This window comes from Thermobia domestica, chromosome 8, assembly GCF_964235325.1.
Source record: "Thermobia domestica chromosome 8, izTheDome1.hap1.1, whole genome shotgun sequence".
Classification (NCBI taxonomy): domain Eukaryota; kingdom Metazoa; phylum Arthropoda; class Insecta; order Zygentoma; family Lepismatidae; genus Thermobia; species Thermobia domestica.
In genome coordinates, this window is record NC_137461.1 from 266809085 (window position 1) to 266822927 (window position 13843).

At 36.5% G+C, this 13843-nt stretch overlaps 1 protein-coding gene across 1 annotated transcript in view; it reads left to right on the forward strand.

Annotated features, from left to right (window-relative positions):
* The window catches only part of LOC145692014 (inter-alpha-trypsin inhibitor heavy chain H4-like), a 199556-nt gene that overhangs the window by 72123 nt on the left and 113590 nt on the right, over positions 1–13843 (forward strand). The window contains exon 2 of the mRNA XM_081767312.1: positions 12842–12996. Coding sequence (XP_081623438.1) covers positions 12842–12996 — 155 coding nt within the window. The remainder of the gene's footprint in view (positions 1–12841; positions 12997–13843) is intronic.

Consider the following 13843-nt stretch of genomic DNA (forward strand, 5'->3'; position numbering starts at 1 on the left):
TTGTTATGTTCTCAATGATTTTACGTTGTAAATATTAGACTTAAAAAATATTAATACAGTATGTTAAACTTGCAGTTAAACAGAATTTTTCAAGAATTGTGCTATACATTTTAAATTATGTTTTATGCTTTATTTTCTAAAATTATGCTTTATTATGCTTTCAAAATTAGTTTCTTCTGGACCCTTAGCAGGCCCGTGGCCAGCCCAAGAATTTAGGGGGGCCCGGTATAAGTTAGGGGGGCCCTACCCAATCATATTATACTTCATCACCATATTATAGTTCATTTGCAAGCCTACCGTGAAATTTTATAGGGGCCAGCTAAAATTTAGGGGGGCCCAGGCCCCCTTGCCCCCCTTCCCCGTGGATACGGGCCTGACCCTTAGACAACCACAACGATGTTTAAGGTACCAACCATATGTGTAAATTGCTATTATGCTTTTTACGCTTTTCATGGTTTTGGATTGCTCTAGTTATTATTGAGTAAAAATTGGTTAGAAAGTTGTGAACAGCCCCTCATTCCCAGTACTGAAGTTATCTTACATTTTGTCTTCACTTTAACGCAGCATTTACTTCTTAGATGTCTCGTGCTGTGGTAACTTCTTCTTGGTGTTGTTCCGTTAAAAGATATGGACTATTTTATTATATTGTTATTACCATTTGTAAATTATAATACTTTCCATTTGAAAATTTGTGTTTAGTTTCACCTAGAATTTTGCTAAGTTACATAGAGAAATATGGATTACAGTTCGTAAAAAGGACAATCATTCATGTCGTTTTAAATGAAGGCAAGATGGTTCAGTTATTAATGATTTTGTTTTGAGTCGTGGATGGAGGCTGTGACAAAGGACTAATTTTCTTTCTTTTGTTTCGCTAGAAATGTGTTCGTAGTTTGAGGGAAATTTCAGGTAAATTTAGAAAAAAAGGGGAAAATGATTTCTTCGATAAAAACGTGAAAACCCAGGAAATTTCCCTCGCTGACAAACTGACCAACATAAATGCATAAACTTTTCTTTATTTGTAAGAAATAAACCAACACAATAGCAATAGTGTATGCGTGTGTATGTTTAAAGTAGCAGAATTGTTAGCTGTGTGTGTGTGCGTTTTCTTTTTGTTTTGTAAAAACTGAAGGAAAAAGTAAAAAATGGAATTAAGAAGCAAATAAACAAAACAAAACTAAATGAATTCTCTTCCTTTAATGCAACTAAATTAATATCACATAAATTCTGTCAGTAATTGGACACTCAACAAACAAAGGAAAATTTTGTATCCGTCGAGGGAAATTGTCTGAAGAAAACCTACAAACATCGACAGAAATGCATATCTCCGGACCTTAAAGGCAGAGGGGAGTAAGTCATTTTTTTTTCTGAAAATGAGTTATTGCCAGATTTGAAAGGCGTGTTCTGATATCTCTTATTCTTAGAAAGCTTGTAGTTGTATTAGGAATACTTTATCTAAATAAAAGTGGATATAAGTCCGAAGGCACTTAAAGCCAAAAAGAAGTAAGTCACTGTTTTCTGTCTCTCCTGAAAAATTAATAAAAATTACTTACTCCCGTAAGGCATTGTTACTTTTTTTTTTAAATCACAAACCGTATTCTAACGGGTGGGAAGCTTTTTTTCTACAGTATTCAGTATGCGGCATTTACGATTTTAAAGTGTTTCATATAAACTAGTGAACCAATGATATATCATCCTAAGAGCCTGTCTTACTAACGAATAATACAAAATTTACAATTTTTCTTTTGCTCGTTTTTCCACAATCATAGATAATATAATTCTACAACAGAAAATATGAACATGAAGAATGTTCAGAGTGGCCATCCATAGAAATTACAGTTGCCAGAAAACAACGGCCCTAAAATCTCACTTAAGGCAGTGAGTAGAGGAACAAACTCAACTGCATTTGGTTACGTATCATGTTGTTTTGGTTTCGTTTGACCTACGTTCTAAATAATAGTTATATTTAGTTTGTAATAAACAAAAAAATTTTAACATACAGTTCTTAAAACTAAATGATAATGTTGTTTAAAAAGTAGTTCACAGGAAACTAAAAAGCAACATGATACGTAACCAAATGCAGTTGAGATCGTTCATCTAATCGCTGTCTTAACTTCGATTTTAGGGGCGTTGCTATTCTGACAACACTGTAATTTCTATAGATGGCAACACTGAAAATTGTTCAGGTTTATATTTGCTGTTGTAGAATAACATTATCTATTGGAATGAGCACGGGACAAGACGCGAATGAAGTCTTATCTTGTCTCATGTTGGGAAAATACTGCATCATTTCGACTAGAAAATACTCTACTTCGTCTCATCTAGAATTACGAAGCAAGATAACTCGTTTTTTGATGAGGCAAAAGTAATACGTGTTAAAATTATAATAAAAACTTAGTGTAGGAAAGGACGTGGGTGGTTAAGGATAGTGAAATGGCCCCAAATGGATCTTGGGACGACAAGTGGGTAGTATACAGGTACCTCCAAGATACATTAATCCCTCACGTTTCCAACCTCAACTTTCATTGGTTCGTGAGAAATGACGCAAAATCGGAAAAGTGGGATTAATTTATTTCTCAAGAATGGCTAGATCGATTTTGTTCAAACTTTGATGTTTGTATAGGTGCATACAAGGGTTTTGTCTGAAAAAATTACCAGCTCCCCTCGTCCAGTTTCCCCCTGAAAAAATTCGATTCAAAATTTTGAGCTCCTTTTCACCTATGATGCTTTGCGAGCACAATTATTTAAAAAAATAGATGTCCCTTTAACCCTAAAATCACATATAATTTTCCAAAGTCGTATCACGGGTACGAAATGGTCAAAATTAGCCAAAACCAACCATAACCACACCTATAAGGGGGCAATTGCAAGCGGAACAGTTATTGATGTAGCTTTAGCACATTTGCTACCTGAATGAATGAGAAATCACACCTGAAGTGCCAAATTCACAGAGGCCCCATTTGATGGCCTGTGGCGTCCCCATCCCCATTTTGAGCTAAAGTGAAACTGTTTATGTTGGTGTTTTTTTCATATGAAATAATCAGCCTAAACGTGAATATCAGACTAAAATTGCCATTAGACCCCCGTAAATAACCCAGTTGAGGATGCCTGAAGTTTCAGTGCGAGTGTTCATATAAAAAATCAATGTTGCCCATATCTACAGTGTCAATCAAAGAGGAATAGACTCACCTGGAAAGAGGATAACCATCAACAACACCATAATGTAATATAATCTTTGTTGTAGTGTCTCCAATAGGTCCTGAGAGAAAGGATAGGGGAAAAGAAGTAGATTAGTGGAAAACTGCAACATTTGAATAAAAGGTACACTTCATACAAGAAATACAAGAAAATATAATTCAAAGGGAAAGTAAGTTACATGTAAGAAGTCTAAGTATTTCAATGTGTGAAACAAATAAGAATGAAAGGAACATTGAAGTACGTACTTCAGTCCTTCTCACTGTTTTCAATTCTGACCACACAAATATCATAATCGAATATTTTGCTTAATATTTGTTCTGGTTTTGAGATCCTCGAGAAATATCTTCCATAACTTGGTTAATAAATAATGGCTGTAACATGGGAGCAAGAGCCAACTGTTCACAATCCATTTGCACAGTCGCAACAATATCTAATGATACTTTTGTAACCTTTTGTATTTCGTTTTAGATGAAACCTTTGTATGCCTTACTTTGCGTATGTCTTAAATGCACAGTTGTTTTCAATATCTTGTCGTTGTCTCTAACATACTGCATATTAATACTACCCCTCTCATCCAACATTTCAGTCAAATAACATATTGTCTATTTATATTGGAAATACCCACAAAACAATCTTTTTAAATACTTTTCGGACTTTCGAGGAAAATCCTCAAGATCCTGTTTAGAAATAGAAGCAAAACGAACGTTCTCTTGTTCGCATTTTCTTCTGTTCAATAAAGGCTGCAAAGGTGTTTTTGTTGCTTAAGTTTCCGCAGATTTCATGATTGCGATGATTGCGAAGTGGTTTTCATCTGTTGTAACACGTATGGAGAATTTATTGGTGCAGAGAACTAGCAATTCTATAACACTATTCCTTTCTTCGAGACAAATTCACACAATCACAAAGATTCATTGTTTCGTGTTTAAGTGATAAGGGTGTTCATTTCCAAACAAATTGCTAAATATCAACAGTTTCACTATATCGCAAACTAAGGATAGAAGGGACACAAGTCATCAATTGGGGCCCCAGTGAATTTGGTACTTCAAGTATGATTTCTCATCCACTCAGGTATCAAACATGCTAAAACTACATCAATAACTGTTCCGCTTGCAATTGCCTCCTTATAGGTTTGGCATTATTAGTTGTAGCTTTGACAATGGTGTACCCGTGATACAACTTTGGAAAAGAATATATGTGATTGTAGGTTTAAAGCGAAATCTAAAATTATTTTTTTCATAATTGTTCTCGCAGACCATCATAGGTTAAAAGGGGCTCAAAATATTGAATCGAATTGTTTGAGAAGGGAAATGTCGAGGAAAGCTGCTAATATTTTCAGACAAAGCCTTTGTAACACCTATACATATATCTAAGTTTGAGCAAAATCGATCGAGCCATTCTTGAGAAATAAATTAATCCCACTTTTCCGAATTTGCGCAATTTCCCAAGGAACCAATGAGAGTTGAGGTTTGAAACTTGTGGGGAATAATGTTTCTTGTTGGCACCTACATACCACCCACTTGTAACCCCAAAATTCATCTGGGGCCATTTCACTGTACTTATCCACCCATGCCCTTTGCAACATTCTGAGCAACATGCATCAAATCACACAGGTTATGACGGAAGCAAGTACAAGTATTAGATAAGACAGCAGTTTAGTGTTAACTGCTACATAAGCTAAACGTTCAACCTATTCTCGGAAATTTGACGAGGATGACTGTTTCTTCTCTTACTTGCGTTAAATTTATCAGATGAACCTTCGTCCTGTAGGAAAATTAAACCAACATTCGACCAGTTAGATGGACCTTTATCCTTCTGGACAGTTAAACGTTCAAGAAATCAGAGGAACCTCCATCCTGTAGGGAAGTTAAAATCTCAACGAAAAAGTGGGAACTGCATCCAGGGTTTGGATGAGCATTACGGATTTACTTCTTGCGGTGTACTTTGTGGTGTTAATGTGTTATTCATCCTCAGACATCGTTTCGATTATTATTATTATTATTATTATTATTATTATTATTATTATTATTATTATTATTATTATTATTATTATTATTATTATTATTATTATTATTATTATTATTATTAAAGTATTCTGCCTTTTGGAAGGTCCTGGGACTAATGAGGATTTTTTCATTTTTAGAGTTGGGCCTAGAAATATTTCTTCCACTTTTCTCGATCTTCAGCTTCCTCTTTTAACTCCCAATATTTTCTCCTATCTTTCAAATCATCGATCAGTTGTGTTCTTCTTCCTATTCCTCGCTTTCCTTCCATCTTTCCTTCTATGGCGCTGTGAAGAAGACAATTTCTTAGGAAGATGTGTCCAATCCAATTGACCTTTCTAGGGAGATGGTGGCTAGAAGTGTCCTCTTCTCTCCTATCCGTTTTAAAATATCTTTGTTTGTTACTCTCTCTGTTCATTTTATCTTCTCCATCTTACTCTAACACCATATTTCGAAGCTCTCTAACTATTTCTTCTCTTACTTCCGTAATGTCCAAGTCTCTGAACCATACAGTCCAATGCTCCATATATAGCACTTGACCAACTTCTTCTTAAGTCCAATATTGAGTCTGCTAGTTAAGAGTTATCTTTTCTTGTTGATTGCACTGTTTCGATAGCTTATTAGAACTAATGAAGGACAAAGACTATCTCAAAAGACGTAGTAGGTTACTAACTACTATTTAGTGTGCTCTAGAAAATTACAAAAATGCATTATAAACAATAAAGACTGTCAACTTTGACACCTCGTTAAGTTGATCTCATTGGCGTTAGAACCTGCATTTTCCCGTAAACTATACGTTTCATTTGTAACTTGTCTATCTAAGAGCTTGGCCAGATTGAAGCAATATAATCTTCACTACGCCTTCACTGTAAACTTGAAAATGAAATAGAAATGAAATCTTTGAGTTTAACGTCCCACATTTATTCCTATTAGAGTAAGATAAACCATGATTAAAACAAGTGACTGATCTTTGAAGAATGGGTAAAACAAGAAAGAGGGAGGAGACAGGAAAACCCCGAGAAAACTCACGAGTACTAAGTTGTCCACTGCAAACTTACTTGGCCGGAAATCGAACTAGAGACCACATACACCAGACTCTAGCATTTAGCCACTGTTCTTCCGGGTGCTGTGGTAAATTTTTTATGGTTGTTCCAATAACTAATGTTGATTTTTATATTATTATTATTATGATATTATTATTATTATTATTATTATTATTATTATTATTATTATTATTATTATTATTATTATTGATAGATTATAATATATTCTATTTGCAAATTGGTCTTTAGCTATACCTAGAATTTTGCTAATAGATAAAGATAGACAGAGAGCTAGTAATTTTGAGGACTTCTATATTATCTCTAATAAAAATGATAGAAGTAAGGTGATTGAGTTACGAATGGTTAATTGATGGGACATAATTTTAACAATTTTATGTGTTGCCAAGAAATTTAAAGATCGTTGCCTTAATTAACGAGCTAAGCAAGGACGAAGACCATTCCATAAACATTGGTTAGAGTATTAGATACTAATGCTCTTTGGAAAATTGCACAAATAAAATATAATACCCTTACGATGGTAACAGGGGTGACACATAACTTCAGCCTAGTGTTTTAATATTTACCCTCTTACTGCTATTAGTTTTTGTGACCAGGCTACTCTACTAATCTATCTTCAGTACGAGGTAAGTTAGTGTGTTGCGTAAGCTTGCGTGAAGTGGGTCCTGTTTTTGTTTTCTGAGTACTTTGAGGTTGCGTGTCACACCTGTTACCATTTACGCCTGTAAATTTCATTTAACCTGACAATTGTTTCTGTCAGTAGCGTCATTTCAGATTGGGCTTGGAGGGGGAGCAAGACCCCCTTGATATACGTAAAGTTTCGCGTTTTTCACTGAGTTACTACTATTCTATTGATAAAATCTATATAACTCTCAAATTCAGGGGGAGGCAAATGACGCCCCTGGTTTCTGTCGCTCGCCATGGATCCTATGAATGTTGCCAACGACAATTTTGATGACTTTGTGAACAAAGTGCTGAATGAAGAGGAGAGCGAGTCCAGTGGTGAAGAAACTGTGAATGATGAAGAATATAAAGTTTAGGTTCCGTCTGAAGAGAACAGTGAAATTTAGTTTGGTTCTTCTGATGCAGATGATGAGAATTCTGCGACTACAGAGATTATCACTAAAGGTAGAAATGGACATGTATGCTCGCCTGCACCACCTAAACAAACTAGAACACTTTCACGAAATTTCTGTAAAGATTCCTTATTTTTTATGTAAGAAGAATTGCAGTGGGATATTGGTCACCCTGTTACCTACCGAAGCTGTCATGATGATGTTACCATCGTAGGAATACAATAAAAACTGTTAGCTTAGACACCTTAGGCCTTATGCAGAGTCGTTCTGACGTGTGATTAGTGCCATACTAAAGAGTTCTACTAACATATGTTCCATGCAGTAGTCAGGCTTTTAGTATGACACTAATCATACGTCAAAACGACTGTGCATAGGCCAGCTTAAATTTAATTCATTGTTGTAAAACCTGCATTTTCCCTTGTTATTCTCCAAGTTGATCAGTTGTATATCGTGTAAATTGGCCACATTGAGGTAACATTGGGCCTTATGCGGAGTCGTTTAGACGTATTATTAGCGTCATACTAAAGGTCTAACTACTGCAGGAAACATATGTTAGTCGAACTCTTCAGTATGGCGTTAATCACGCATCAGAACATTTCTGCATAAGGCCCATTGTTTCTAAGCGTTTATGTTAAATTTACCCTTGTGTGTTCGACGCCTGAACACAATAGCAGTGGCGCATGCAAAGGAGGCTTTTGGGTATTTAAGCCCTCTTATACGAAATACGGAAAAATAGACATTTACTCTCTCAAAATATGAATACAAAAATCCTGAAACGATATGAACTTTGATAACGTATCCCCTCTAATTGTATGAATTGTGTGTATGCTGTTTGGCAGACCCAATCATCTTCATTCTTTATAATCTCTCCCAAACAACTTCTACTATTAGTCCTTATTTGATTTGATTTGATCTTCAGTACAGCGTCCCTTTCAGCAGTCAGGCCATATGAGACGTGGACCTATAGCTTAACGTGGAAACCGATCCACATGAGCTCCCGCTGAGAATCGAACCCGTGTCTCTCACGCCAAAGGTGCGTGCGCTAACTGCTTAGTCTATTAGCCTTATGTTCTAGAGGCTCAATGAACACAATGGAAAATGGTTCTCCATTGAAATTAATTTCTCGAAGAACAAGGAGAAAATTATACTGCTTATTTCTCGTTATGTCTTGTATTGGCGTGCGCACGAATCAAAAGACTGCATTGTTATTTCACATTAACCCAGTCCACAGGATTTATTCAACTACTAGTTATAAGCACATATACTTTTCGGGTCTGTAATTCAGAACCTTGGTAAAGGAAGAAATCACACGTCGTTGCCAGTTGACTCTTTTACTGGTTATGACGTAGTGCTACGTCATCTCATATGTGCACTGGAAACGGCTACGACGTAGTGCTACGTCTTGACTAAAAAGTAACTAATGTTCAGTGGCAATGACGAAGATCTCTCTTGAAACATTTTTCTTCTTACATTTAAATCAAAAACAAATCAACAGATGACTCTGAATGCCCATAATGTGTAAATAACATTGGCTTTTGGAATAGCCAATAGATGGCACACTGCTCCTCGTAATAAGAACACCGCTGCTACTCTAATACAAAGAAGCAGAAACTGCATGTCAAAATAGTAGCAAACGTCTTAGTGAGGCGGGGACGTCTTTGTAACGTATTTTGTTAATTATTGTGTGGTATTGTCGTTTGTGTGAAACACACACAATTGTTTCATAGTTCTACAAAATACGAATGACGTCCACAAGCAGAAAGAAGAAAGAAGAGGTATGTGATGATGAGACAATGCATAGACTGCTTTGAAGATGACGGTTCAGCTGACGATATGGATGACCGGTTCAATATAGATTATGAAAGTGAGCCAGAGACGTCAGAAAGTGGTTCCGTAGACGTCAGAAAGTGGTGAATATAGTGATGATGGTAATGACGATTCGAACAGTATGACTTGGAGGGCCGGGTTTTTTCAAGAAGCCGCTTTTAGTTTAGACAAACTGCGGGCATCCAAGCACGAATTCCCGGCAATGCGAGTGTAATAGATTATTTTGAAACGTTTTGTGGACATGATATGTGGGGAATGATAGCTACTCAAACAAATATTTATGACATACAGTCTAGTCATTCACATCATTGAATTTAATAAATGTTAGAGTAACTGAATATATATCTATATCTATCTATCAATCAATCAATCAATCTATCAATCTATCTATCTATCTATCTATCTATCTATCTATCTATCTATCTATCTATCTATATATATATATATATATATATATATATATATATATATATACTGTATGTGTGTGTGTGTGTGTGTGTGTGTATGTGTCAGAGAGTGAGAGAGAGTATGTGTGTAGGCATGTGTGCGATATCTACGTATATGAAGTGACGACAGCAGAACTAATAAATAGTTAAGGTTTTGTGGCTACGACGTAGAACCACCCGAGAATACCCATTTCTAGAAACCTGTGCCAGATAAAGGGTTAAGTTAGAGCCTCAATAAAGGAGAGTAAGAAGAATACTTCCACAAATATTTTGTTACCGGATATTTATCCTCTGCTGTTATATAAACCCACAACAAGAAAACGGAATGCTACTTGCATATAGGCCAAGCGTTCTTCGAAGACAACAAAAAATGAGGATACTTTTATAACTCTTTGGAAAATGGAAAATCAAACTAGAAAATCGAAAAACGGGCTTTGTAAATGAATTTGTCTCGTTTAATACCTATCCAAAATCGAGTGTCAAACCACGCACGCGAGTCGTAGATTTAAAAATACTAGTTACTTATAACTCTAGAGATTAAAATTGCAATGCTCTGTCACATTGACCTAAGTTGTGTAATTTGATTTCTGAAGAATACAATGCAATAAAGGTCATTAATGACTAATCAAAATTTTATGACATTCTGTGGTCATACAGGGTGCTTCGAACCGACAACGTTTGGGAGGTGATTCCTGACACCAAGATGAGACTAAAAGTATAGAACAACCTGGGTGCACAAATGCTTCCTTTCGGAGTTATAGGCCGCCGAAAACATGAAAAAATGAGTCCTATAGTATTGGAGCTATGGACCTTTAAAATTCATTTTTTTCATGTTTTCGGCAGCCTAAAAGTCCGAAAGGAAGCATTTGTGCACCCAGGTTAGTCTATACTTTTTGTCTTATCTTGGTGTCAGGAATCATCTCCCAAACGTTGCCGGTGGTGTTTTGAAACACCCTGTATATGGCGAAGATCAATATCTCTGATCCACTGTACCACATTTCAACACATCTGCCAAATTTCACTAAGAATATTCAAACCCACACTCCAAATGAAAGAAAAAAAGCCCGGTGTTAAGTTTCACCTTTTCTATCTCCGCCTAGCGTAGTCACCAACGCTCTCGTTTTTGGTGCGAGTGGGCCCGGGTGCGATTCCCGGTGGGGACACTCGGTCGTAAAAGTGTAAAAGCTTTTTCAGGTCAGTCATCCTGAGTAACTTTTCCTCATTCACACGAGGCAAATGCCGGGATGCTACCTAACACATAGTTCCCAGGCCGCTTCCTTCCTTAACTTTCCTCGCATAGTGTAATTGCCGTGAGACGTTATTATTTATACGGGACCGGCTAACATGGCGATAGATGTTGAAAGCCTAGAAATTTAATTCTAATCATAATATTCACCTCTTAAGAATCGAAAAACTGATTTGGATCAAAGTTGACATTGTAATAGTGAAGCTTCTGTCGTAACTTTGATGATCTGCTACATTCAATAAGATTGATCATGGACAAAAGACAAATTTGTCTGTCGTAACTATTTATGATCTACTACATTCAGTCGAGATTGATCATGGACAAAAGACAAATTTGTCTGTCGTAACTATTGATGATCTGCTACATTCAATCGAGATTGGTCATGGACAAAAGGCTAATTTGACTATGTCCAATGCACGAACAAGACTTTGGCTAACTTTAACAATATTTATGTGCTGGTCAATTATGGACTGTTTAGGCAGACTCCGATAAATTCTGTAAGAATCAAGGGTCAATCAAGGCTTGAGTGGCTTACTTCTGGAGCGAGTGCTGCTTGTTTATACCCTAAGCCATACATACGATTTTAGTCTGGAGAACTTCGTGTTGGTGGGCGTTCTCGAGGCACTTCCAATTCTACCAGTATTTTCAAACATTCATTTTCATCAATCATTGTCTGTCTTAGCCCCGGTGCATACTTGTGGGATTTTAAACTAAGAAGTCAACAAAAGGTTTCACGTGTACATCACGAGATGTAGTTCGGTTAGCATGGCGTGATATCTTTTAAATTAACATTCAACTCGAAATTGGTAGTAGATATCTACAACTAACTGCTTGACCTACAATCAAGTCAGGTGAAAGAGTATATAATCATAGGTTTACATAAGAAAATCAACTTTCTCTTAACCTTGTATCTCAGTATCACAACATTCATCGTATTCTTGCTTGCATTTTAGGGTAAGTGTTGAAGCTCAATTTTACTAGGTGGCTTTCTGTACCTCTCTTGAAATTTATACTGGTGAGAATGCTTTGTCCTTTAATATTCTAAATGTGCATATTTTTTCTTACCATGCCTTTAAGTTTGATTGTCTTCTCTTTATGTGACTTTAACAAAATGATTATGTTACGGCTAATTGAATTTTCTTCCAATGTTGGCAGAAATGCTCCAAGATTTAGAAACGAGGATTGATTATGAGAGGAACAGAGGAGTAGGATACATGTCAGCAGGAGTAGGTGACCAGAAGGTACCTACCAAATGCCAATTGTAAACTTCAAATCACAATCGTAGCACTTCTTAAATTTGCGACTGAACTGTGTTATTGGCATCGATTTCTCTATACCTTTGTGAGTGATCAATTTAGGTTTGTCAGATATCATCTAACAAGTAATCAATGATGATTTTAATACGAAATCATGGCGCAAACAAACTTCAAGGGACAGAAACGCCTTGCTCTCAACATTTGCACCGATCACTGCGTCTAACGTAAACCACACATATTGTAAAACGGCATGTCAGTAAATATTTAACGCACGTTGCAACTCAGGCTTTCGACAACGGTGTGAATTGTTTACGTAACGAGTCAGGATAGCACTGAAGTAAGTTTATTTCCCCTTTTGGAACACATTACCCAGCACCATTAGTGACTATAAATTAGCACGGTAAACAGGTGCTATGGATAAATAGTATTCCGAAAGCAAACGATGAGCTAACCACAATGAGGTTACATTATATTAAATCTTCCGTCAAGAGACTCCACTGGTGCTTATTTAAATTGAAGTGAGACAAATGATAGCCAACTAAGCCGGGTTTTGCTTTTTAATACTTATCAGATAGAATTTTAAAATGTTATAGTAGTTAAGTGAACATGAAACACGCTATGGGTCTTTTTTTAAATCTATTATATATATATATATATATATATATATATATATATATATATATAAATGTTTCGATCTCCAAGTATGAGTACTACTCGTCTCTTGTCTTTTATAGCCAATCGTTGCGTCATGGGAAGCAACAACGGATATCCACGTACGCTATGCATACACCTTGATTACTTGTACAGTGGAAAATCCCCATAACAACTCGGTGGAAGAAGTATTTGCTATTCAAGTACCACCAGGAGCTTTTGTCTCAGGATTTCAACTGTGAGTATAAGTAATTAGGAACAATTAATAATATATACTAAGGCCTGTGACAAACATCTTGTCATTTCAGCTAAACGAATAAAACGCAAGCTCTGGTGTGACGTTGCCAAGTGGTAAAGGGATGTTCCTATGGGTAAGCAGACAAACTACAGCGCGATCAGGTGACAGGGGATAGACGTGGATGTGTGCGAAATAAACGTGACAATACCGCTGGCCTCTCATTTGCTAGCAGCATTTAAAGGGAACTTGGAGCGCCGCCTTCAAATGCCAAGATGTTTGTCACGCCGTTTAGGTATGTCCAGAAAGTAAAATTTTCAAACGGTGCGGGAAGTAAACTTAAGGAAGACACAATGATCTTGAAACATTTTATTGACACAGTTCTTTTAGTCAAACACGTAAATTGGAGTGGCTACTAGAGATCTTTTGTCATATCTTGCTCCTAGCGACTTTCTCCTCCCCTTGCACCTCAGGTAATACCTGCCCGGTAGGCATTTTGATAGCGACGAACAAGTCCCGACGGTTCCGCTTCAAGGCAACTGACTATTTCGACATCGAAATACAAAAGTTTATCCCATGTTATATAACAAGAGTCTGAGTTCTGATTGTGTATATGCTGAAAAGTGCGGTTAATTGTCCTACGTCTGTGGTAGTAAATGATACAAAGTCATTGTGTCTTCTTTGTGCTTATTTCCCGCGCCATAGGGAAACTTACTTTTCAGATACACCCAATATATTAATGTATAATATTGTACCTGAATATAAGTAAGTGCCAGAGTGGCTCGGGTATTACTGAACTTTTCTTCAGCAGCAAGTTTACCAACATGTAGAAACGATAAAGAGATAGCTT